Consider the following 24,472-nt stretch of genomic DNA (forward strand, 5'->3'; position numbering starts at 1 on the left):
CAATGCCATACGTAAGCAGGATGTGATTGTGTAAATTACCCGCCGCTTGCAATATACGGCGTGTTTCATTCTTACTATGTGCGCAGACCCAGATACGCATTATTCAAGTTACAGGAAACCTCGCTTTTCTATTCTCATTTTAGGAGTGTGCGTTACAGTTGATTAAAGCGAGCTACAAGCTGCCCTTCTTCGTTACTGTTTCATTGCCGCTTCCCAATTCGATTTTTCTCTGATTTATACAATGTTATTGATGTATGTTTTTCAACACTTGTTTTGGAGATATCTCGCTCATGTCGGTAGCTGAGAAGAAGATGCTGATGTTCACAGGATTTTACATTCTGCTGGCTGCAGCAAATGTCTATATTACATCTGCAGAACAACAAGGTATTTTATTATTTTTTTATCATTCTGTATTTATTATAATCTATAAAGCACCCTAATTTAGCCAGAAAGACCGTTATTTCGAGGTACGCTATTTATCGACGTATGTATTGTGGTGACTCTGGTTGTATATAGTCGAATCATTAGATTGTCGGTTCGATTCCTTTTTGGCTAATAGAGTCGAGTCTCGAGTCACTGTATCTGTGGAAAATTACAAAAAACTGAGTCGAGTCATTTCGGTTTTAAAAAAATATGCCAAACATATCTAGGCAATTAACAGCTGATATCTAGGAGATATCGCTTATGAACTTCGGCCAGGTAAAAGTGACATGGTGAAGGGGTGGCCATAGATAGCAGGTCAACAGGTCGAGGCATTTTTACAGGACGGGCAAGTTTATAGCCAACAATCGGGCTTATTTCACCAGATGAGCCACGGGGAGAGCGGGATTAGATTTTTTTAACTCGAGACCTATCGCACCAAAGTCTGAATATCTGAAAATGTGGTTCGTTTGGATTTCTTTCCTATGGACATGTTGCGAATTGCTACATGGCTAGCCAAGCCCAGTAGTATTGGTGTGAAACCACCCATTAGCTGACTTTCCTGCTGGGAACGAGTACTGTTAACAACCAATATTTAAACGGTAGAGTCCATATTCGTTTTTTCTATCGACGTGAGATATTACACGATTTTCTAGTCAAATTTGTCCCTACTCATGTAGCCCGATTTTGGCACATATAGACTCGTAAAAGATCTTACATACTTAGAAATTTAGTCAAGGTCAAAACGACTAGTCCGTTCTTAGCGGGATGAGTATTTTTATGTTTCATTTGCCTAAATGTCTAGAAGAACGGCATTTGCTGGTATTGAAAAATAAAACCTTAGGGTGTCCTTGAATATTAAAGCACAGCACCATCGGAAACTTTAATTTGTGGGTATTTGAATATCCGAACCAAACAGAACTATAAATTGTGTTGCCGAGGAATAAAACAGCATTTACATACTTTTTATACTTTTTTCATTTGAATTTGGACAAATATGGACCGATCCGTAAATTATAACAATTTGAAAATCACACATCATGTTTACCCATTCCAATAAGTCAAATATAGAGTACCCGGTATTAATGGGTACTCATGACAAAAGATGCTCAGTGCTTGGTAATCCACATATATATTTGACTTTGTAGAATGGATTAAAAAGATATATTTTTGTACACTTATTCAAGGTCAAAACGGTATTTTTTTCCAAATTCAAAGAATATATGAAAGCGGTGTTAGTGTGCAAATGCTATTTTATTCGGGCATTGAAATATCCCAACATTAAAGTTTCCGTCGATACAGTTATGTCAGGGACAACGTGTTAATAGACATCGCGTTGTGACTATTAGATCGAAGCAAGGAAGCAGAGAACAATTACTATGTGCTACGTTTTCTTACATTTATGATTGCTACATTTATGCTCAATGCTTTCATTTTAACCTATTTGTTTTTGGAGTCATCACATTTTATTGATTTTGACCTAGTTAAGTATTGTATAGACTTTGCCTCTTGGCACAGAATATATGGTATGTGCCATTGTATTGAGAGCTATATTTTATTATTGTTTTCTATTGTAAAGGCAATTATGTCTATTATATTATATCATCTTTAGTTGTAGCGTGACATTATATTTCAATTTTAGTACCATACGTTGTTGAAAGGTCATTTACAAACCATGAAATGTTGTTATAGATATTTACATAATCTGATGTAAGGTCAATTTGACATCAAATGAATTTATGAAAATATGTCTGTGTGTCAATTAGTTTGCATCTGACCTAATAGTCCTGAAATTGTTGTTTGTATTCGCACAATGTCAATACGTACGACTTTGAAATCAATTTAATATATACAAGGAAATCAAAAGGAAGGACTTTATTACACTCCATGTTTTTTGTACACTCATATTCTGCATTCTCAACTTCAAAAATATAATCATCGAATTAGCGTTTTTACCAGGACCATACTTTGTTCTACTGTCATGATTCCTACTACTCCTACAATTATTACTTTCACATTTCTCCTAAGCTTCTTCTATTATTACTAACTACCAGCAACAAATAATAATAATAATAATAATAATAATAATAATAATAATAATAATAATAATAATAATAATAATAATAATAATAATAATAATAATAATATAATGATAATAATAATAATAATAATAATAATAATAATAATGATAATGATAATGATAATGATAATAATAATAATAATAATAATAACACTAATAATAATAATAATAATAATAATAATAATAATAATAATAATAATAATAATAATAATAATAATAACTTGTGTAAAATGTCATTTTAGTTGCCTGTCATCCCGGTGAAATACCTTGCGCTAGTGGTGATGAATGCGTACATTGGAGTTTGCGATGTGATGGCTATCGACAATGCAGTGATGCTTCTGATGAACAAGACTGTAGTACGTAAAAATAACATCATTATTTATCATTTTATTCTCATGACATTGTCATCTCTTCTTAAAAATGACCATTATATTGTTAGCAAATCAAATGAAAGAAAAACACGTTTTGATACTTTGTGATATGTGCCAAATATAACCAGTGATTTAGGTGATCCAAAGTGCAATGATGACAAGATTGACTGTATAAAGTCAGTAGGTTTTGTTCTTATTAGGATACCTTTCGGAATATTTATTTATAATTTCAATGACTTCTATTTTCCAGGACATATTTGTTGCAGTGTACATTATATCATTGACTAACAGTTGACTAACAGTTACTAACCCTTGACTAACAGTTACTAATCATTTTTTGGCGGTAAAACGCTGAAACAAACCGCCGCCAAACGGCTCCATGTAATTGCCTGACCATCCATTTTGACCCTATTACTTTATCTGGGGGTATGATAGGCCAACTCCGAGAGTAGGGGGTGTTGACTGTTGAGGTCTAAGTACATGTTTCATCCATTTTTGTAAGATATTTTAAGATGATAAATTATGGTCATGGAACTTCCTTACAAAGAGGGTTGAAGTATATTGACTCGTTTTATGGCACCGGGTGCAGTCCAAGTTAGCTCACAATAGCAAAATTGCTGGTATTTGCTGGCAGTTGGTTCGGCAGTAATCTGTAGTGAAACGAACTGTAAAATGCTTTTACACGGATTTATTCTGTTATCATTCCCCTGTCATTAGACCTATATTAATATTAAAATCATGCCCTTTCAACAGCCTGTGGCACCGACAGTTCAATTTTCTCAATGGATGACTTTGTCAACATTTCATCTCCTAATTACCCTCAATGGTATAACGATGACCAGGAGTGTACATGGATCTTGACATCACACATCACTAACGCGGGATATCGGATACAAATTTATGACTTTCAATTAGATTCACTATTGAGCGATGAATTTATCATCGGAAGAAGTCAACGAAGTTTGAAAATGGAAATATTGCGAACCTCTCATTTTGTTGTGGCTGGCACCACTATCGTATTGAATGACGCTGACATGTGGATTGCGTTTACAAGTAATAATAGGTTACGGCAAAGGGGATTTCAAATTGGAATTCAACTTATAAGAGCTACAGGTGAGACTCTTACCCAATCCATTTATATTTTGTCGTAGATGCTATCATAATCACGAAGTATAAACATCTGAACTTGTTATCATGGTTATAGTGGTGTTTTGTGCAGATTATTACCTTCCTCAGTCGGTAATACAAGTTGTTGTGGGTTTTACTAAGTTGTCAAGCTGGCATATCCTGATATTTTCTTTCATGATGCAGTCATGTCTACAGTAGAATTCACCTCGACCTTTGCAGGACTTAAACCCCATTAAAAGCTATTAAACCAAGATAACACTCATTGAAACAGCTCAACTGATTAAATCGGATCTTCTCTGGTTGTGCACATGTGTCTGTTTTATATGTGCGGTATCGCAATGAGCTGGTATAATACAGCTTCAGTTGGGTAACCGATTATAAAGGAAACGCAAGGAAACAATGGTATGTGGACCTTTGTTCACGAAATGAGACAATGGTCTGCTTTTTGTTAACCAGCATTCTTGAAAATGAGCAACATAATGATTGTTGACTTAACACGGTTTGGAAATAGTTTCTGCATATTTTTGGTGTTATCTGTCGTTTACATATCCTTCCTAAAACACAAAAGTGCGACTATTTCCAAACACCTAAATTAGCTAAAAATTTAGGACATGTTACAAAACTATATTTTCTAGAATTTCATAGAATACTTTAAATGTAGCTTGTACTGTTTGTTTGTGACATCCTTCAGAACTGAGCGGTCCGTTACCAATATAGGTCAATATTTTCGGTCAAATCTCCATTCAATTAACACGGGGAGTTGGCTAGCTATGAGCTAGCTATGCCTTGCCCTCACTCATATTTTACGAAAGTGCGACTATTTCTGAACATCTAACCTAGCTGTAATTTTAGGTCATGTTAGAGAAATATATTTGCTAGAAGTTTGGAGAATACTTTAAATATTGGCCGGTTATTTTTCACACAGTGATGTTAACTAGGCAAATGCAATATACTTCTAACATACACTATTTGTAAAGGTCGCGCGTCAATGGTGAGAGCACTGTGTATTGTGTATAGGAAAACGGACAGTAACTGCAGTATGTCTAGTGTTTGCGTCTTTAAAGTATTTCTTGGTATTGTCCGTTGGATTCGCATTACCTAAAAAACCTGCCTTAGTAAATATTGAATATTGTGTATCAATTTATAAAGAAGGTTCAATTATTGGTTGCATTAATGGTTACATCAACCTTGCTGTCTTCAGCTGAGTATCATTCCCGATAAGATCCTTATTCTTTAATACAGGGTGTCTCATAATGATTAGTATTCAACCATGATGTTTCCATGATATCTCTGAAAAGACTCACATGAAATATAAAAATGGTTAAGTTATCTTTATCTTTAAGTGCACAACGAAAGATCCATCCTTGCTTTAAACATAAACTAATAAAAAACAAAAAACTTCAACCTTTTTTGACTGGGATGTTTTTAATAAGGCTGTTTATGGACGGTACCAGTACTAATCATTCTGAGATACCTTGTAGTAAATTGTCGCCTATCGTATGTATATGAAAACCTCATTTTTCTTTTTACGTTACCATGGCAATATAGTCACTCATTTTCTATACATAATAACGATATTTTCCCTATTGTAGGTGTTTGTTCCACTACCAATAACGAAGACATCAACTGTAATGATGGGAGATATTGCATACTAGGAGCGTTGATATGTAACAGCGTCAGCGATTGTGTTACTTCATCGCAACAATTACAAACATGCGGTATAGTAATTCAATTTCCTTGTAAATAATCAAGGTTAACCCAGACCAAATGGATGTTGATTCCAGCAAACACTAAATTTACTTAAAACGTGTCGACTTAGAATGTTCTGCATCAAGTTTTCAAAAATGCTTTTTGAATATTATGAAAACGTTTTTTATACCCATCATATAACCCGACATTTAAACGTTTTCTGTAAAACGTTTTGTGTTTGCTGAGGATTGCTCTCGACATCAAACTCTTATGATATGAACAAGGTTCCCAGGGTTATTTGTCAAACAATATCGGATGTACATTTTTCCACATATAACATTGTTTCACATTTAAAGGGGTAATTAGAGCTTTTCTTTACAAATCGTTTTTACAAAATATGCAGCCTAGCAACTCCAACAAATGGTCAATAAGCCTTAATAGGTTATCTGATCATAATAAGTCAATAACTCATGCTATTTCTTGAAACACTACAAATAAGTCTTTTGTAATAATTACATATGCTATATAGTCAAATTCGAGTCTCATTTGCATTTAACACCCGTTTACTTAGTATATATATACAAAATAGCACATTTATGCCGAAGGGTAAAAATCTGAATTTCGTATTCTGGTTTAGTATGTATCATTTACAATGTGTATAGATCGAAAATATTTTTTTGAGATATGGAAATAATTTTGTATGCAGCAATAAATTATCAGTCAGGACTGTATCTAACAATCAATAACAGCGGCATACGACTCGTGTTGATTGGTAACTCCACGATATGATTACATTTGAAATCAGTATGGACGACAAGTACAAGCAATTATTGTATTTGTACAGTGGCTCTTGATTTGGCCTTTAATTTTGTCAAGGATTGTTGGAATTAGATTATTTCATTTGGGTGCATACCGTGAAAAATTGAGAACAAAATTGATACTTTTGCATGCTGTTGTAATTGAAATCAATTTTGAATTTATAAGCCCAATTTGCATCTGGCTTTTTTAAACAAGTAACTTTTTTCAATTTCAGTTTCCTTTTTTGCCATCAATGCTCAATTTTGGTAGTGTCCATGGTGTCGGTGGAAGCATTAAAATATGGGTGGGACGAGCATATTTTGGGCCGATCTTACTGAAAGGATTGCGCGTAAAAATATTCAATATCAGACTAGACCAGTTAAGCCCAAGTGAAGTGCTTAAAATCGTGCAATTTTACCCTATTTTAGTTTAAACATGGTATTTGTTGGACTAAAAAGGAAGATGCATAAGCAGTTCTTGTTTTATTTATCCTTCTCTTTGGGATTTTTAGGGGACCGGTCCCATATGAAAACTTAAGGACGTGTTCCCGTAATCCTCGCTTCCGCCGCCTAGGTTTTTTGGAGTGTGTATCTGTTAGCAATAGATTACATTTTATATTTCATCTTTCCTTTTCTACACGATTACGTTGACTGTTATCCCTCGAATTATAAAGCACTCAAGGCTACATGTAATTAACAATGACTGATATTACAATTGAAATACATTCAATTCCATATTGCATTATCAGAGCATATGATCTATATTCTTGACTCTTAACTCACACTTACAATGGCGGGGACTGGTTTTTGCATTGTCGAACAATGTGTCATTATTCTACGCGTCAAATCTCAGCAAATAAGGCAATTAGGCGAGGTGTTCATGTTTGATAAATTCACTCTATATAATGATATAATTAATTATAGAATAATTTTAGTATCAACTTAATTGTTATTGCTGGGTTAGTAAAGTATTAAGCGTGATTTACAAAGACTGCTTTTGTTGCGCTACTATTCCAAACAATTACTTAACTTTCATGTCAATAAAAATGCCACCTGCTTTTGACTGGTTCTCAACCAATGTTCATAATAGCTGCTGGACCACCGCAAGAATAGCTCGGTGGAATCATCGGAAAAATTGGCGTTCGGACATTCAGACAGAGATTGGCATTCAGAATTGGACATTGACATTGACATTCGGAAAGTGAATGCCACTCTCATTGTCCGAATGTCAATCTCCGTCCAATATCACCAGCTCTTATAATGAATTACAACGGCTCTTTGAATAAACATCAGATTGGTTTTTATGCGTGATATGATGCTATGAAGCTGCCTTAAAATCTCTTGCCATTCGGTATCAATTTGCATTTCTCATTTTACCTTTCGTGACCATTTAACAGGCTACAATATACTGAAAGCATAAATGCCCTTAGACTACAGTTCCTGAGATATTACTACATCTATAATAAGACATGATTTGAAATAAATAAGGCAGTTACTAGAGTGACATAGACTCTCCATATTTCAACACTCCCACCTATACATCGATGCGAATGTGTTTATTATGATCACACTATTCATTCACTTTGTTACTTGTTTCATTGACGCAAATAGGAGACTAAACAGTAACAAACATTTATGAGGTTAACTTACCAAATACATTGTCGCACGCATGTCTGCCGATAAGAAAAAGTATCATGTATTAAACCTAGGACCCCAAATACAGAGATATCCAACCCCATCATTATTGAATACAAAATATTGATTGTTTCTGAAGTGATCTCTGTTTTGCCTGCACCTGTTGGATAGGTAGTTTTGAATAGCACGGCCACTCGTATCCATTAGCCTCTTTGCAGTACCGGCATTATGTTTTACGGAATTACAAATCTATAAAACGTTTGGAAATAACCACGCCACGATGAAATTTAAAATAGTTCCCACATTGCATACACATATGCAGGTTTGGTTCGTATGAGAGTATCCCATCGAATGTGGTCAACGGCAGCCCTAGTAACCTCTGTGATGCTCAGGCCTGTGATAATCTTGATGCCGCGCCGTCAAGCCATATTGCTGCAGGTCTGCCTTTCCTGCGTTTCCCCTAAACCATTCCTTGGATGATTGTTTTCTGAAGGCAGTGGTGTCTGGTGATGTGGCCAAAGTATGATAACTTTTCTAGCAATGATATCGGTCGCAAGGTCTTCTGAACTCAAAGCTCTTGAAGAACTCACTGATTTGTTTCCCTCTCAGTTCATACGATCCTCAGGATTCGTCGATACCACCACAGCTCTTCCTATCGGATGATTTCATCGTCCAGGATTCAGATTCATATGACGCCACAGCACATGCTGTTGATTTCTGTCAACGAAACTTGAGGGATGGAGGAAGTCCATAATTTGGTCATTTTTGAAACTACACTCCGAGCTATGAACATTCTTCGCTTTATCTCTTGGGTGTAATCACTATTGTTGTTCATGATGGAGCCCAGAAATTCAAACGCTTACCACCTCTTCAATGAGATTACCCTCCAAGGAAAAGTTTGCATTTGTATCAATTCGGCCTGCATTTATAACCATGACTTTGGTCTTCTTTGTGTTCAAGATCAGTCCCCTCTGTTCACTTGTTGTTGCTGATTTTATTGCTTCCAATAGGTCCATCAATCCCTCTCTGCTACTGCAAAACCAGGGTTGTGTCGTCTGCAAACACCTTCTTAGAGTCGTTTCCTGCTCTTTCCATCTCCTCACATTTTCTCTCAACAAAGTGTCGCTGATCAGATCCGATTGCTTTTGCTACTTCTCTATGTTGTTTCTTCCATTGTATTGGTGTATTTCTTCTCTTTTCAACTTCCATTGATTATTCGTCCAATGTGTATAAGAATAAAGCCTATGGGGAAATTAGTTCAGCACTAAAGGTTATTCCTTCAATTGTATAGCAATAAACAATATAGCAATAAGTGCCGCTGTTGGATATCCCTGTATTTAGGGTCTTTGAATAAAGCGACAGCTTCATGGATATGGGCTCATTAGAAAATAGCAAGAGAATAGCGCGGTGGGTTTAATCTGTTAAGCGCGAGTCAAAGTTTATAGGGCTTCATAACTTTAGAAATGAAATTGCATTTTAGTGTCATAAAAATCTTTCTCGAGAGAATATTTACTTTCTATGGATTGCTTTAGTTGATCTTGATGCATAGTGATTTAATAGTGATTTATAGATTTTTGGCGGCAACTGTAGAATAAAACTCGTGTAAGGTACGTTGTGTGTAAGTAAACATGGACATATCTGGAACGCATTGGTAAAAATAACCGTTTATAATGTTAAATCAACGGTAAAACTGTACAGAATTACTGTAAGGCTGATTAACTATGTTTTGCTAACGTAGCTTTATCTCGCTTCGAGTCCGCCTGCTCACAAAAATTCCGAGCAAACATAATGCTATAGCTTGTAGTTTTTTATACTGTTAATGATGGAGATGAAATAATTATTTTTACACCTAATTTTTACAATAATTTGATAGTTTTCAACTGAGCCATACACAATCTACAGAAATTGTCAGGCAATGGAGTCTGTTGTGTTTTGCCCACTTTGGCGAATCACTCTGCCTGTATGCCTATCTGAACATTTGATTCCCCGAGACCTTGTACGTTTACATGAACATTAATGGAGAGATGCTTACAAATATCAGATACCATAAACACACAATTTCCTACTTTAAGTATCAAGAGATTTAACCGTTTACCAACGGCAGAATATTTTTCAGATTGTTTTCATATGAGTTGTTACTATGCTATGCTAGTCTCAATATTCTGACTTTTGTGGAAATGTGCTTAGTGCTTAAAAGTATGAAAGAATCGAGATTGCACATTTTCTTCTTTCCGTTCTTTCTTACCAGCTGCATGCAATAGTTCTGACTTTTGGTGTCTCTCTGGGCATGGATGTGTCCGGCAGTCGATGGCCTGTGACAACCAACTGCAATGCTGGGATGGCAGTGATGAAATTGGTTGCTGTAAGTAGTCTGTTGGTTATGTTTATGTGGGGGTGGGTGAGGGTTTGTACGAGTGTAGGGTGGGGTGACTACGTGTGGGTGGGGGTGCGGGTGGGGCTTTGACTGTATGTATGCGAATACATTTTGCATGTACGGTTTAGTGTCTGCCTTAATTTGTACTATTTTAAGATAATTCAAAGCTGGTTAAAAATTAGTGAAGGAAGATAACCACGCAAATAGAGATATAATTACATTGCTTATATTCTAGAATGAAGGCCAATTCGCATATCATATAAGCAATATTTTAAAATGCTTTTAAAAATAAGGTTACTCAAGCCAAACCTCGTATTCTTGTCTTGCTACCGTAGACCGATTTAAATAAAAGCATATTGAAAATGTCAAGTGCATCAACGAGAGAAGAGATTTAATAAATAACATTGTTTAGTGACCTTGAAAAATGAATTGCAACAGAACAGCCGTGACTGTTTAACGTGATAACATAATCACATTTACTTTGATCAACAACGTGTGTCTGACTTGAACATGATGCTGATATTATTCTGATATTATTTAATTGAACTCACCAGCTTATCAGTAACACTGAACATTTCAATATTCTCTATATTAAAGCCATAATGTACGATCTTAATATAAAATTGATTTTTTTTTTCAAACCTGACTTTTTGGCATATTTGTAATGCTTACACATGTTCCAACTTACACCTAAATGGAATCAGCCAAATGTGCTGTGTTTGTAGGTCAACAGAGCGATTAAGACATATTATGACTTTATGATATTATGACTTTAAGTCCCCCATAAATTAACCAGTGAAGTATCTCTCACTTTGCTGTTAATTCAGCATAAAATGGACAGAAACCCTTTCCGACATTTAATAATAATTTTATTTCAGCATTTTGAGTAAAGAATAATAAAATTAAAATTTGAAGGAAATCGTACACTTACTCATATAGCTTTGAGACACGAAAATCTATTAATAGAATGTGTCACTTAGGAGGTTTCTAGGATAAAGAACACATTACATACATCACGCAAATGTTGCACATCCCATTTCACTCTATTTAACGAATAGTCAGCCCTGCCTTGATGATGCATTTCTCACATGTTTTCGCACAGCGTGCAACAATTGTTGAATTTAAATGGGTTATAGCTTCTCCACAATAAAGAAACACGAAAACGAAAAACGAAACAATAAATGAAATCAAAAAATGGGAAAAAGATGCTGAATCCATTTTATTAACCTCTATTAATGTCTTATATTGTATAGATCTATGCGAAAGCAACATTACGATGAGTGTGAATGAAGTTGTTCATCTTACATCACCGGGATATCCAATAGAACACCCCCGAAGAGTATCCTGCAGTTGGTTTGTCACATCTACCGATTCTACGGGATCATACACGATATCATTCATTGATTTATCCATATCATATAACTATGTTGCAATGGGACCAACTCATGAAATTTCCGATTCCAACGCCGTGAATATGGTTGACTGGTGGTATCCTCCTAATTCAGTTTCAATTCAGCATCCATTAATGTGGATTCAATTTGTGGTTATTTACGATGCACTTACTAGAAAAGGGTTTTTTATGCAAGTGAAGAGAGTCAACACAAAAGGTAAGTTAAAATGCAACCAGACTCTTTGTATTGTAATCTTAATTTAGGCACAAATACATAATATACGTAAGATATTGCCATACACCGGTATTCCAACATGTGTATCTACCAGAGATAGCATTGTGCACTACTTGACGAGCTACTGCTTAGGTGAACATCACAGGTAAATAATGGAGTAGCAGAAAGTTACACACAGGATATATAGGGCTCATAAAGTACCCAAAAGAAAGACACTGTAACTAATTTCACGGAGAACAAGGTAAGCATGGAAAATATATGAAGGAATAAAGGAGCTAGTGAAATATAGGGGTGTGGTGTACGTACACACTGTATATGTTTGACATATATACACTGCACACAAAAACACAAAAAAGTATTCGTACACATAAAAAAAGCAACATGTTAAAGACACTAAAACTAAATTGGAATAACTTCAGGAATAAAGTCGCATCCTGCCGAATGAGGTATCGCAATACAGAGAACAAAATTTTCCATCTATTGATTACTTTATTTCATTTTGGTACGTTGATTGTCTTTAAGATATTGCTTTTGTAAGATTATCTATATGACATAAGGGGTGGGCTATTATATTTAAATATAACAGACAAGCCCGGCAGACAAGACATGCGTTTTATTCTCAATGAGTTTGGTTACTTCAGCGCACGAGTTACACTTAGCCAAAAACTAATAACAGTGCAGCGTTCCACTAAACTTTATTTTTAGATAACATCGTTAGCAATGCTACGACAAAAGTAATTACAGTCCTTTATTAAAGTAAACAATATATTACGGCGTACTATTCATTTTGAAAATAGAAGTGTTTTTTTTGTCATTTAAATATTTTGATTGTCTATATATAGCGGTTTGTTCATTTATACGCGTATTTTAATTTAAATTGTCTAAATCATGTCTGTGTACATCATTGTTTAATTTCTCTGATGATTACTGTTCCTAACAGTTTCTTTCTGCACACTATATATAATTTAGAGTATTACATTTTGAATGATTTTTAATACTTTCATAAACATATTCAATTTAAATTGGCTAATTTAATTGCTCAAAATATTTGTTATACCAATATTTTAAAATGCAGTTCAATGTGGTGACAATGAATTTGAATGCGAGCATGGGCATTCTTGCTTAGACCCTAGTTTGGTGTGTAACAATTGGCCTCAATGTGGATACGCGTATGACGCATCACAGGATCAATCTGATGAGCATGGATGTGGTTAAGTAACTTCAACTTCTTCTTTTTATTCTTATTCATAGTCTTCATTGTGAGATGTTTTACAAACCTATTCCATATCCATATGCTTTTTCCATATAATTTATATTTAATATAAGAAATATGTCACGTGTATATTGCTTTGTAATTCAATTTGGTTAAACTACCGTGTAATGTTAATTTGGTAGCAATTGGAGATGCTTTTAGGTAGAATACAGTGAAGCCAATCATTCCATTAGTATGTATTGTTGATATGCCGCGCTTTCAAATGTGGCCATTGGAATAGATGTACATATTGTTATTCACTAACATAGAGATAAGTAATTTACAAATGAAATAATAATGTCAAGGTAGTTTATTTTGATGTTTATTATTTCCATTCTTCATATTCGAAGACTCTTGTTCGAAATCAAATCAAATCAATGATATTTTAAGCCTTTGGTAATTTAAGAGTAAGTGTGTTAAGATGAGCTAATTATTAAGTATCTCTTTATTCAGATTTTTGCGGTGCTTCAGAAATGACCGTTAGTGCTGATTATCCATCAAGTGTGCGTTCCATCCCAGCATATCCTTATAACTACCCGTCGTACATTACATGCAAATGGCTAATTCACACCAATCTTGAGGATGGAGCTTTCAACCTCAAATTTATCAACTTCCACCTTGTAACGAATAGGGATTATTTGACCATTGGAATAGGTCATGATGTGATCAACTCGTCAACGGTATTACATCTTAGCGGAATATCGGCACCAAATACATTAAGCATACCTGGACCTACTATGTGGGCTACCTTCATATCAACAGATGGGTGGTGGCTAGGGTTTACGGTGGAAATCCAAGCTGGAAATGAACCAGGTTGGTACAAATAATAAGATCTTGATTTATACCAACACAGATAACCTTTTATGAACATAATGAGATCTTATTTGCTTAGATGCGACCTTTATCAAAATCAAAAAGAAAGACCAAGAAGCTTTATTCTCGTCTGGTTTATATGTTATCACTGTATTTCCGTGTCTATTTTGGTCACGTAAAATGTTGGCAAACCATAAGCTTACCAACTGTGCTTACCTGGAGCCGATTACAAAGTATGGTAACAGTTTTCTGCAACAGTTTGGGCTTTCTAGTGACATACACGTATTTATTGTCATTTTCAACCTCAATAAAGCCACTAACTAGTGAAACAACATATCCAAATGGCCTTTGGCCAAAATCCTGTAAACGCAATTTTCTTAAGATGCCAAAATGGAGTGACGATGTTGCAATAAGCATTGGAATTAAACGCGCTATAAACAAATCAAGTCCTCATCTCTGTATTATTAGGGCCCACATTTATGGAAAAGCATCTATTGACTCTTCTATAACTGAAAGAAATGTATCTATCAAAATAAAGTTACATCTTTTCTTTTTACAGTTCTATGTGGCTTAGATGAATATTTGTGTGAGTCAGGTTATGGATGCCTGAATCATTCACTACTATGTGACAACAATCCTCAATGTCTCCGAGGATCCGATGAAAATGGATGCGGTTTGTTATCAAATAATTATTGTATTTTCATCTCAAAGTTGGTGACCCAAATACAGTCAGATTCCGTACCAAAGGCCAGCTCCGTACCTCTAAGTAATAGTGCCTATGCTGTACATATTATAGTGATAGAAGGTGTATCGGACACTCAGGAGCTCTCAGGGAAACAATCTACAAGAATATAATTAGCAGTAGCAGTAACCACCATGAGTACAGTCTGTTTGCGTTACATGAATATTGTGGTGTATATTGAACGCACTTTCTGAAACAATAGTAGTAATTACCAACATTACAATTATAATAGTATTTATTATCGATTATGCTTAGCACGGCACAAAGTAAGAAATCAAGTTGAAGTTTAATTTTGATTTCCACTATCATAAATGTATACGAAAGGATAGACTAGTGCGGAGCAACAAAAAAGTTTTAGTATGATCAGTTTTCAAAAACAAATACAACAAATAAAATACAAATACACCGATCTTTAAATTAGATGACGCAATCACTGCTTTGTTCTTTAATTATGCTGAACAATGTCGTAGAAGAAAAAAGCTATCATATCATTTTCCTTGTTTTAGGTATTTGTGGACGGCAACAATACACTCTTAATCAGGAAGACATAATAGAACTCAACTCTCCCAACTATCCGCTGCCGTATCCTGCAAATACCCATTGTAGTTGGCGTGTCGTAGCCTTGAATAATGGACATCCATCAATCACCTTCGACGATTTCAATCTTGAATCTTCCGCCGATTTTCTCTATATCCAATTGGAGGACGTTTACATGATGAATTTAACTGGATTAAGTGTGTATGACGTGCCCAGTTATGTTGCGTCCATGGGAACATCTCTGACAATAACTTTTGATACTGTTGGATTGACCTCGAGCTACAGAGGATTTTCTTTAAAGCTGATGTGGCAAGAACAAAATGGTAAACATCCACAATTATTTTTCAGCTTTAAAATGATATTAACCATCATTAACTATGTTGTAAAAGTCAGATATTGGTGCCAATGTTCAATGAAAATTCGGATTATGACATTTGATTTAAACCATTAATGTGGGTACGCTTACCACCCTTAATCTGAGAAATAATAATTGTGTGCGTCCATGTCGCATTACTTTGATCACCAAACGTGAATTCCACTATCATCTAAATATAATGTTAAAAGATTGAAACCTTTTCTGAAATGACTTTCTTATTTAGCAACCTGTAGCCCATCACATTTTACTTGCGAGGATACAAGCTTATTACTGGTGTGTCTTTATAATCATCAAATATGCGATAGGGAAATATTGTGTCCAGACGGTTCAGACGAATTCACATGCGGTAAGCCTACAATATTTATCAAAAGCTGTTGGGATACCTATCATACACGGGATCATGACCATATTGCCGTTATTGTAACGTGATGTTGATGATTTCTTGGAGTCAAGCCTAAAACCCGTCCTTAATCTCCCACATCTCCACTTTACCCACCTTGGGACTACTAGGCGCGTGAGCAACAGGATTTGGGAGGGGGGGGGGGTCTCATTTACATTAACTATTGAAAGTGTCCCAAACAGCGGTCGCAAGCTTTGATTCAGCTATTGTTTAATTTTGACCGCTGACATATTGGAAGATGTTGCTATTGGGTGAATTGTGTTAGGCAGGTGTGAAATGGGCGTTTTAATTCAAGTAACCCATAAAGGCTTTGACTTAATTGGATAGCTGCCTTGTGATGTTAATGTTGTCTGTCGGCAAATTAATTCCGCATCAATGGAACAATACGTTACGTAATTGGTAATGAATTGCATATACATGTTTTTGAAAGATCTTTGGCCCCACTTTGACACTTTTGACGAGCATTGTCTCTGGCGAAATAAATAATGATATTCAGAAGTAGGTTTATTAGCTTTATTTTTCAAACCATTGGATTTTGATCAAACTTTCCATAAAATAAAAAATACTGAGAAATAACAGGCAAAAACTGCAGTGCGTCTGCACTCGCGGTGTTATTGCGATGTATTATGTCATCTACCAATAATATCACGAATATTACCCTAATTATTTTAACGCACTTAACCTAACAATACAAACAGTAATACTGTATAAACATGAATTACGAACGTTTCCAAAACCTTATCGCTATTGGTATCATTTATTATATATAGCGTAATGTAAAATATTTTATACAACAAAAAGTGCTAATTATCGTAATAAAAACGAGATTATAGTCCATATCTAAAAATATCTTATTTCGTGCATTTTTGTACAGATATTGATGAATGTACTTTGGGTACTGATAACTGTGACACAAATGCTGCTTGCAACAATACCGTTGGCTCCTTCACATGTGCATGTAATGCAGGTTATCATGGAGATGGAGTAACATGCACAGGTTTGTCTCTATTGGACCATCTCGCCAGTCTATTCATTTCAAAATAATAATTGTTACCTATTTGGAGTCAAGCTACCTTTTGGAAATGGTGCATTTGTACCAATATCTGGGATGTGATCAATAAAAAAGGAATATATCATGTTGACAGGCAAAGCCAATCTATACAAATAATGCTGAGTTTGAGGGTTTCAGGGTATATACAAGAAACATTAACTTTTCTTTTGATCGAACCAATAAATCTTTTTTTAATCTTTTTATAACTTACTTTATACATTTTTGTACAGATATTAATGAATGTACTTTGGATACTGATAACTGTGACGCAAATGCTGCTTGCACCAATACTGCTGGTTCCTTTATATGCGCATGTAATGATATATCATGTTGTCAAGCAAAACCAATTTGTACAAATGACGCTGAGTTTGAGTTGTATCGAACTTTTCTTTTGATCGAACCTAAAAATCCTATTATGATTTACTTTATACATTTTTGTACAGATATTAATGAATGCACTTTAGGGACTGATAACTGTGAGGCAAATGCTGCATGCACCAATACCGCTGGCTCCTTCACATGCGCATGTAATGCCGGGTACAGTGGAGATGGAGTAAGATGTACAGGTAGGTTAGTTTATGTTGTACCATTATTGATGTTCTTGAGTACTGTACAGGAAACTTCATAACCATTCTTTAGAACATACATTAAAACTTGTTTTTTACCTAATAATGTATGATTTATTTGATACATTTTTGTACAGATATTGATGAGTGTACTTTAAAAACTGATAAGTGTGACACAAATGCTGCTTGTACCAATACCGCTGGTTCCTTCACATGCGCATGTAATGCCGGTTACAGTGGAGATGGAGTAACATGCACAGGTTAGTCTATTTGTATCTTATCGCCATTCCATTTATTGCAAATGATTGTCACCGATACGCGAGTCAAACTACTTTACGGAAATAATCCAATCCCTATTGCTTTTAATTTTCAAAACATATACGTTGCGGTACAAATATTTGTGATGTGATCAACCAAAAGTGATGTATTATGTTGTCAAATAAAACCAGTTTATTCAAGTATTATTGCGTTTTAATTGAATCATTTTTTAGAGACTCAGAAACGTTGTAACTTGTCTTTTGATCTCAGCTTAAGATGTCTTTTTACCTAATAATTACCATATATTTTTGTACAGATATTGCTGAATGTACTTTGGGTACTGATAACTGTGACGCAAACGCTGATTGCACCAATACCGCTGGTTCATTCACATGCGCATGTAATGCAGGTTACAGTGGGGATGGAGTAACATGTACAGGTTAGTATATATTGTACCAAAATACTATGTTCCTGAGTACTGTACAGCAAACTTTATAACCATTCTTTAGAACATACGTTAAAATTTGTGTTTTACCTAACAATGTATGACTTGTTTTATACATTTTTGTACAGATATTAATGAATGTACCTTGGATACTGATAACTGTGACGCAAATGCTGCTTGCACCAATGGCGTTGGTTCCTACACCTGTGCATGTAAAGCCGGTTACATTGGAGATGGAATAACATGCACAGGTTCGCCATTCTATTTATTCCAAATGATTGGCCTATTTGGAGTCAAGCTACCTTTTGGAAATGGTGCATTCGTATCTAAATTTTCTACTATGATTGCTTTAAGTTTTGAAAACAAATTCGTATAAGTACCAAAATCTGGGATGTGATCAATAAAAAATGATATATCATGTTGTCAAGCAAAACCAATTTATACAAATGACGCTGAGTTTGAGTTGTATAATGTTTCAAGGTATATGCAAGAAAGATTAACTTTTAACCGAACCTAAAATCTGCTGTTTACCTTTTATGACTTACTTTATACATTTTTGTACAGATATTAATGAATGTACTTTGGGTATTGATAACTGTGACACAAATGCTGCTTGCACCAATAGTGCTGGTTCTTTCATATGCGCATGTAATGTCGGTTACACTGGAGATGGAGTAACATGCACAGGTTAGTCTATTTGTATCTTGTCGCCATTCTGTTTATTGCAAAGGATTGTCCCCTATTTGGAGTCAAGCTACCTTTTGCAAATGGTGCATTCGTATCTAAATTTTCTACTATGATTGCTTTACTTTAAGTTTTGAAAACAAATTCTTCTAAGTACCAAAATCTGGGATGTGATCAATAAAAAATGATATATCTTGTTGTCAAGCAAAGCCAATTTATACAAATGGCGCTGAGTTTGAGTTGTATAATGTTTCAAGGTATATGCAAGAAACATTAACTTTTGACCGAACCTAAAATCTGTTGTTTACCTTTTATGACTTACTTTATACATTTTTGTACAGATATTAATGAATGCACTTTGGATTCTGATATCTGTGACACAAATGCTGCTTGCACCAATACTGCTGGTTCCTTCATATGCGCATGTAATGCCGGTTACAGTGGAGATGGAATAACATGCACAGGTTAGTTTGTATCTTGTCGCCATTCTATTTATTGCTAATGATTGTCACCTATTTGGAGTCAAGCTATCTTTTTAAAATGGTGCATTCGTGTCTAAATTTTCTACTCTGATTGCTTTAAGTTTTCAAAATAAATCCGTCTAAGTACCAATATTTGGGATGTGATCAATAAAAAATGATATATATCTTGCTGTCAAGCAAAACCAATTTGTACAAATGATGCTGAGTTTGAATTGTATCGATGTTTCAAGGTATATGCAAGAAACATTAACTTTTCTTTTGATCGAACCTAAAATCTGTTGTTTATCTTTTTATGACTTACTTTATACATTTTTGTACAGATATTAATGAATGCACTTTGGATTCTGATAACTGTGACACAAATGCTACTTGCATCAATACTGCTGGTTCCTTCATATGCGCATGTAAATCCGGTTACATTGGAGATGGAGTAACATGCACAGGTTAGTCTATTTGTATTTATTGCAAATGATTGTCACCGATACGTGAGTCAAACTACTTTATGGAAATAACACAATTACCTGAAAATTTCAAAACATTATACGTTTTAGTACAAATATTTGTGATGTGATCAACCAAAAGTGATGTATTATGTTGTCAAATAAAACCAGTTTATTCAAGTATTATTGCGTTTTAATTGAATCATGTTTTAGAGACTCAGAAACGTTGCAACTTGTCCTTTGATCGCATCATAAAATTTCTTTTTACCTAATATTTTTTTTATTATTTCTTATATTTTTGTACAGATATTGCTGAATGTACTTTGGGTACTGATAACTGTGACGCAAATGCTGATTGCACCAATACCGCTGGTTCCTTCACCTGCGCATGTAATGCCGGTTACAGTGGCGATGGAGTAACATGTACAGGTTGGTAATCGTATAATTTTGTTGCACCATTATTGAAACACTATGTTCCTGAGTACTGTACAGGAAACTTTATAACCGTTCTTTAGAACATATCTTAAAATATGTTTTTACCTTAATAATTTATGACTTATTTTATACATTTTTGTACAGATGTTGATGAGTGTACTCTGAAAACTGATAACTGTGACGCAAATGCTGCTTGCACCAATGGCGTTGGTTCCTTCACATGCGCATGTAATGCCGGTTACAGTGGAGATGGAGAAACATGCACAGGTTAGTCTATTTTATACCAAATCGTCGTTCGATTTGTTTCAAATACTCGTCACCTAGACAAGAGTCAACTGCCTTTTGAAAATGGCGGACTCCTATATACATTTTCCACTGTGACTGCTTTTCAAAACAAATTCGTTTCAGTACCAATATTTATGACGTGATCAATAAAAAGAAGGACTATGTTGCCAAGCAAAGTCGGTAATTTATTCAAAGGTTATTAAGTTTGAATTCCATCATGGTTCAGAGTACATGCAAGAAACATTCTAATTTTTATTTTTATTAAACCTCAATGAGACGCGAGTCAACTGCCTTTTGAAAATGGTGCACTCCTATATACATTTTGCACTGTGATTGCTTAAATTTTCTAAGCAAATTAGTTTCAGTACCAATATTTGTGACGTGAGTAATAAAAATGATTATGTTGCCAGACAAAGCCAGTAATTTATTCAAATGTTATTAAGTTTGAATTCTAGAGTATAGTGTTTAGAGTTCATGCAAGAGACATTTTTTTTCCAAATAATTTATGACTTCATAATATTGTTATACAGACATTGCCGAATGTACTTTGGGTATTGATAACTGTGGCGCAAATGGTGCTTGCACCAATACTGCTGGTTCCTTCATATGCGCATGTAATGCCGGTTACAGTGGAGATGGATTAACATGCACAGGTTAGTCTATTTTGTATCTTATCGCCATTTTATTCATTGCAAAATATGCGTGAGTCAAACTAAATAGCGCAATCATATTGCTTTAAGTTTTCAAGACATTCGTTTCAGTACTAATATTTAGGATGCAATCAATCATAAATGATACATTATGTTGTCAAGCAATACATACATTTTTGTACAGATATTAATGAATGTACATTGGATACTAATAACTGCGACACAAATGCTGCTTGCACCAATACCGTTGGTTCCTACACATGTGCATGTAATGCTGGTTACAGTGGAGATGGAGTATTATGCACAGGTTAGTCTATTTCGTACTATATTGCCATTTTATATAATTCAAATAATTGTTTCCTATACGGAAACATTGCTGAATGTACTTTGGGTACTGATAACTGTGACGCAAATGCTGATTGCACCAATACCGCTGGTTCCTTCACCTGCGCATGTAATGCCGGTTACAGTGGAGATGGAGTAACATGCAAAGGTTAGTCTATTTTGTATCTTATCGCCATTATATTTATTTCAAATAAATTGTGCATTCTTATCGAAAATATCTACTATGATTGTACTAAGCTTTCAAATTCGTTTTAGTAACAATATGTGTGATGTGATCAATCAAAAGTGATTCACGTTGTCTCACAAAGCCAATTTATTCAAACATTATTGAGTTTGAATTGTATCGATTTCCTATCGAAATTTTCATACCTCAAAATATGTTACCTTAATAATTTATGACTTATTCCATACATTTTTGTACAGGTATTAATGAATGTGCTTTGGGTACTGATAACTGTGACGCAAATGCTGCTTGCACCGATATCGCTGGTTCCTTCATATGCGCATGTAATGCCGGTTACAGTGGAGATGGAGTAACATGCAGAGGTTAGTCTATTTTGTATCTTATCACCATTCTATTTATTGCAAAATATGCCTGAGTCAACTAAATAGCGCAATCCTATTGCTTTAAGTTTTCAAAACATTCGTTTCAGTACCAATATTTGGGATGTGATCAACCAAAAATGATACATTATATTGTCCAGCAAAACCAATTATTCAAACATATTTGAGCTTAAATTTAATTGTATGATATTTAGAGTATTAGAAACACTTTAACTTTTCTTTTGATTGCATCTCACAATCTCTTTTTTACCTAACAATCTATGACTTAATTCAAACATTTTGTGCAGATATTGCTGAATGTACTTTGGGTACTGATAACTGTGACCCAAATGCTGCTTGCACAAATACCGCTGGTTCCTTCAAATGCGCATTGTATCGAAACTCCAAAATTTTCACACCTCAAAATATGTTTTACCTTAATAATTTATGACTTATTTCATATATTTTGTACAGATATTAATGAATGTACTTTGGGTACTAATAACTGTGACGCAAATGCTGCTTGCACCAATACCGTTGGTTCTTTCACATGCGCATGTAATGCCGGTTACAGTGGAGATGGAGTATTATGCACAGGTTAGTCTATTTCGTACTATATTGCCATTTTATATAATTCAAATAATTGTTTCCTATACGGCTGCAGTCAACCTAATATTTGCAAAATGAAATCGACATTTTCTACTATGATTGAAGTTTTCAAAACAAATTCGTTTCAGTATTGTTTGTGATGTGGTCAAACACAACAGGACTCCGTATGTTTCAGAGTACAAGAAACATTGTAACCTTTATTTTGATTATACCTCACGTTTCTTTTAGCTAAAATTAATTACTTATTTCATATATTTTGATACAGATATTGATGAATATACTTTGGGTACTAATACTGTGACCCGAATGCTGATTGCACAAATACTGTTAGCTCCTTTACATGTTCATGTTATGCCGGTTACAGTGGCTATTTTATACCATATCGAAATTGTATTTCAAATAATTATCACCTAAACGCGAGTCGTCCTACTGTACAAGAAACATTGTAACCTTTCTTTAGAACATATCTCAAAAATTGAGTTTACCTAATAATGTATATGACTTATTTTATAAATCTTTGTACAGATAATGATGAATGTACTTTGGGTACTGATAACTGTGACGCAGATGCTGCTTGCACCAATACCGTTGGTTCCTACACATGTGCATGTAATACCGGTTACAATGGAGATGGAATAACATGCACAGGTTAGTCTATTATGTACCATATTGTCATTCTATTTATTTCGACAAATTATCATTAATACCCTAGCAAATGCCAAGCAATAAGTTGACGATCAAACATTTAACGGCATGATCTCAAAGGAAATAAAGTATGTTGCTCGCATACACTCAATGCAAAAGATGCTATAGTTTCTTGACAGAAAACAGAAAGATAATGGTGCTTTAAATCAGTAAAATTATTTGATCTGTGACATCTTTGGTTTACTTGCAGGATTAAACGCTGGTAACCTCTACCAATCCATATGTTGGCCAAAATTCTGCAAATATCTGCTCATTTTAATCTTCAATTGATTCTCTAACTTTTTTGGCTAAAACCAAACAGGCATTTATATATTTCCAAACCATATCACTATCAGCATTTTATGTTCTATATCTGGTGATTCATCAAATTTGTATACACCAACAAGTGTTTATTCTTCAACAATAGTTTTTTCATACATTTTTGTACAGATGATGATGAATGTACTTCGATGACTGATATTTGTGACGCCAATGCTGCATGCACCAATACCGCTGGTTCCTACACATGTGCATGCAATACCGGTTACAGTGGAGATGGAGTAACATGCAGAGGTTAGTCTATTTTGTATCTTATCACCATTCTATTTATTGCAAAATATGCCTGAGTCAACTAAATAGCGCAATCCTATTGCTTTAAGTTTTCAAAACATTCGTTTCAGTACCAATATTTGGGATGTGATCAACCAAAATGATACATTATATTGTCCAGCAAAACCAATTATTCAAACATATTTG

The 24,472-nt window shown here is 34.7% G+C and overlaps 1 protein-coding gene across 1 annotated transcript; it reads left to right on the top strand.

The window, feature by feature from the left end:
• Nucleotides 1-2,746: 2,746 nt before the first annotated feature.
• Nucleotides 2,747-23,561, top strand: LOC140151748 (CUB and sushi domain-containing protein 1-like). Its single transcript, XM_072174085.1, has 18 exons — nucleotides 2,747-2,856; nucleotides 3,625-3,984; nucleotides 5,592-5,717; nucleotides 10,369-10,482; nucleotides 11,748-12,101; nucleotides 13,195-13,329; nucleotides 13,825-14,184; nucleotides 14,744-14,857; nucleotides 15,433-15,786; nucleotides 16,063-16,185; nucleotides 17,114-17,236; nucleotides 17,734-17,856; nucleotides 17,994-18,077; nucleotides 20,046-20,168; nucleotides 21,416-21,499; nucleotides 22,304-22,387; nucleotides 23,298-23,358; nucleotides 23,558-23,561. Exons 2-18 carry the CDS (start codon nucleotides 3,654-3,656, stop codon nucleotides 23,559-23,561), a joined length of 2,697 nt encoding a protein of 898 aa, XP_072030186.1. The 5' UTR covers nucleotides 2,747-2,856; nucleotides 3,625-3,653.
• Nucleotides 23,562-24,472: the final 911 nt, after the last annotated feature.

This window comes from Amphiura filiformis, chromosome 5 (assembly GCF_039555335.1).
Source record: "Amphiura filiformis chromosome 5, Afil_fr2py, whole genome shotgun sequence".
Classification (NCBI taxonomy): domain Eukaryota; kingdom Metazoa; phylum Echinodermata; class Ophiuroidea; order Amphilepidida; family Amphiuridae; genus Amphiura; species Amphiura filiformis.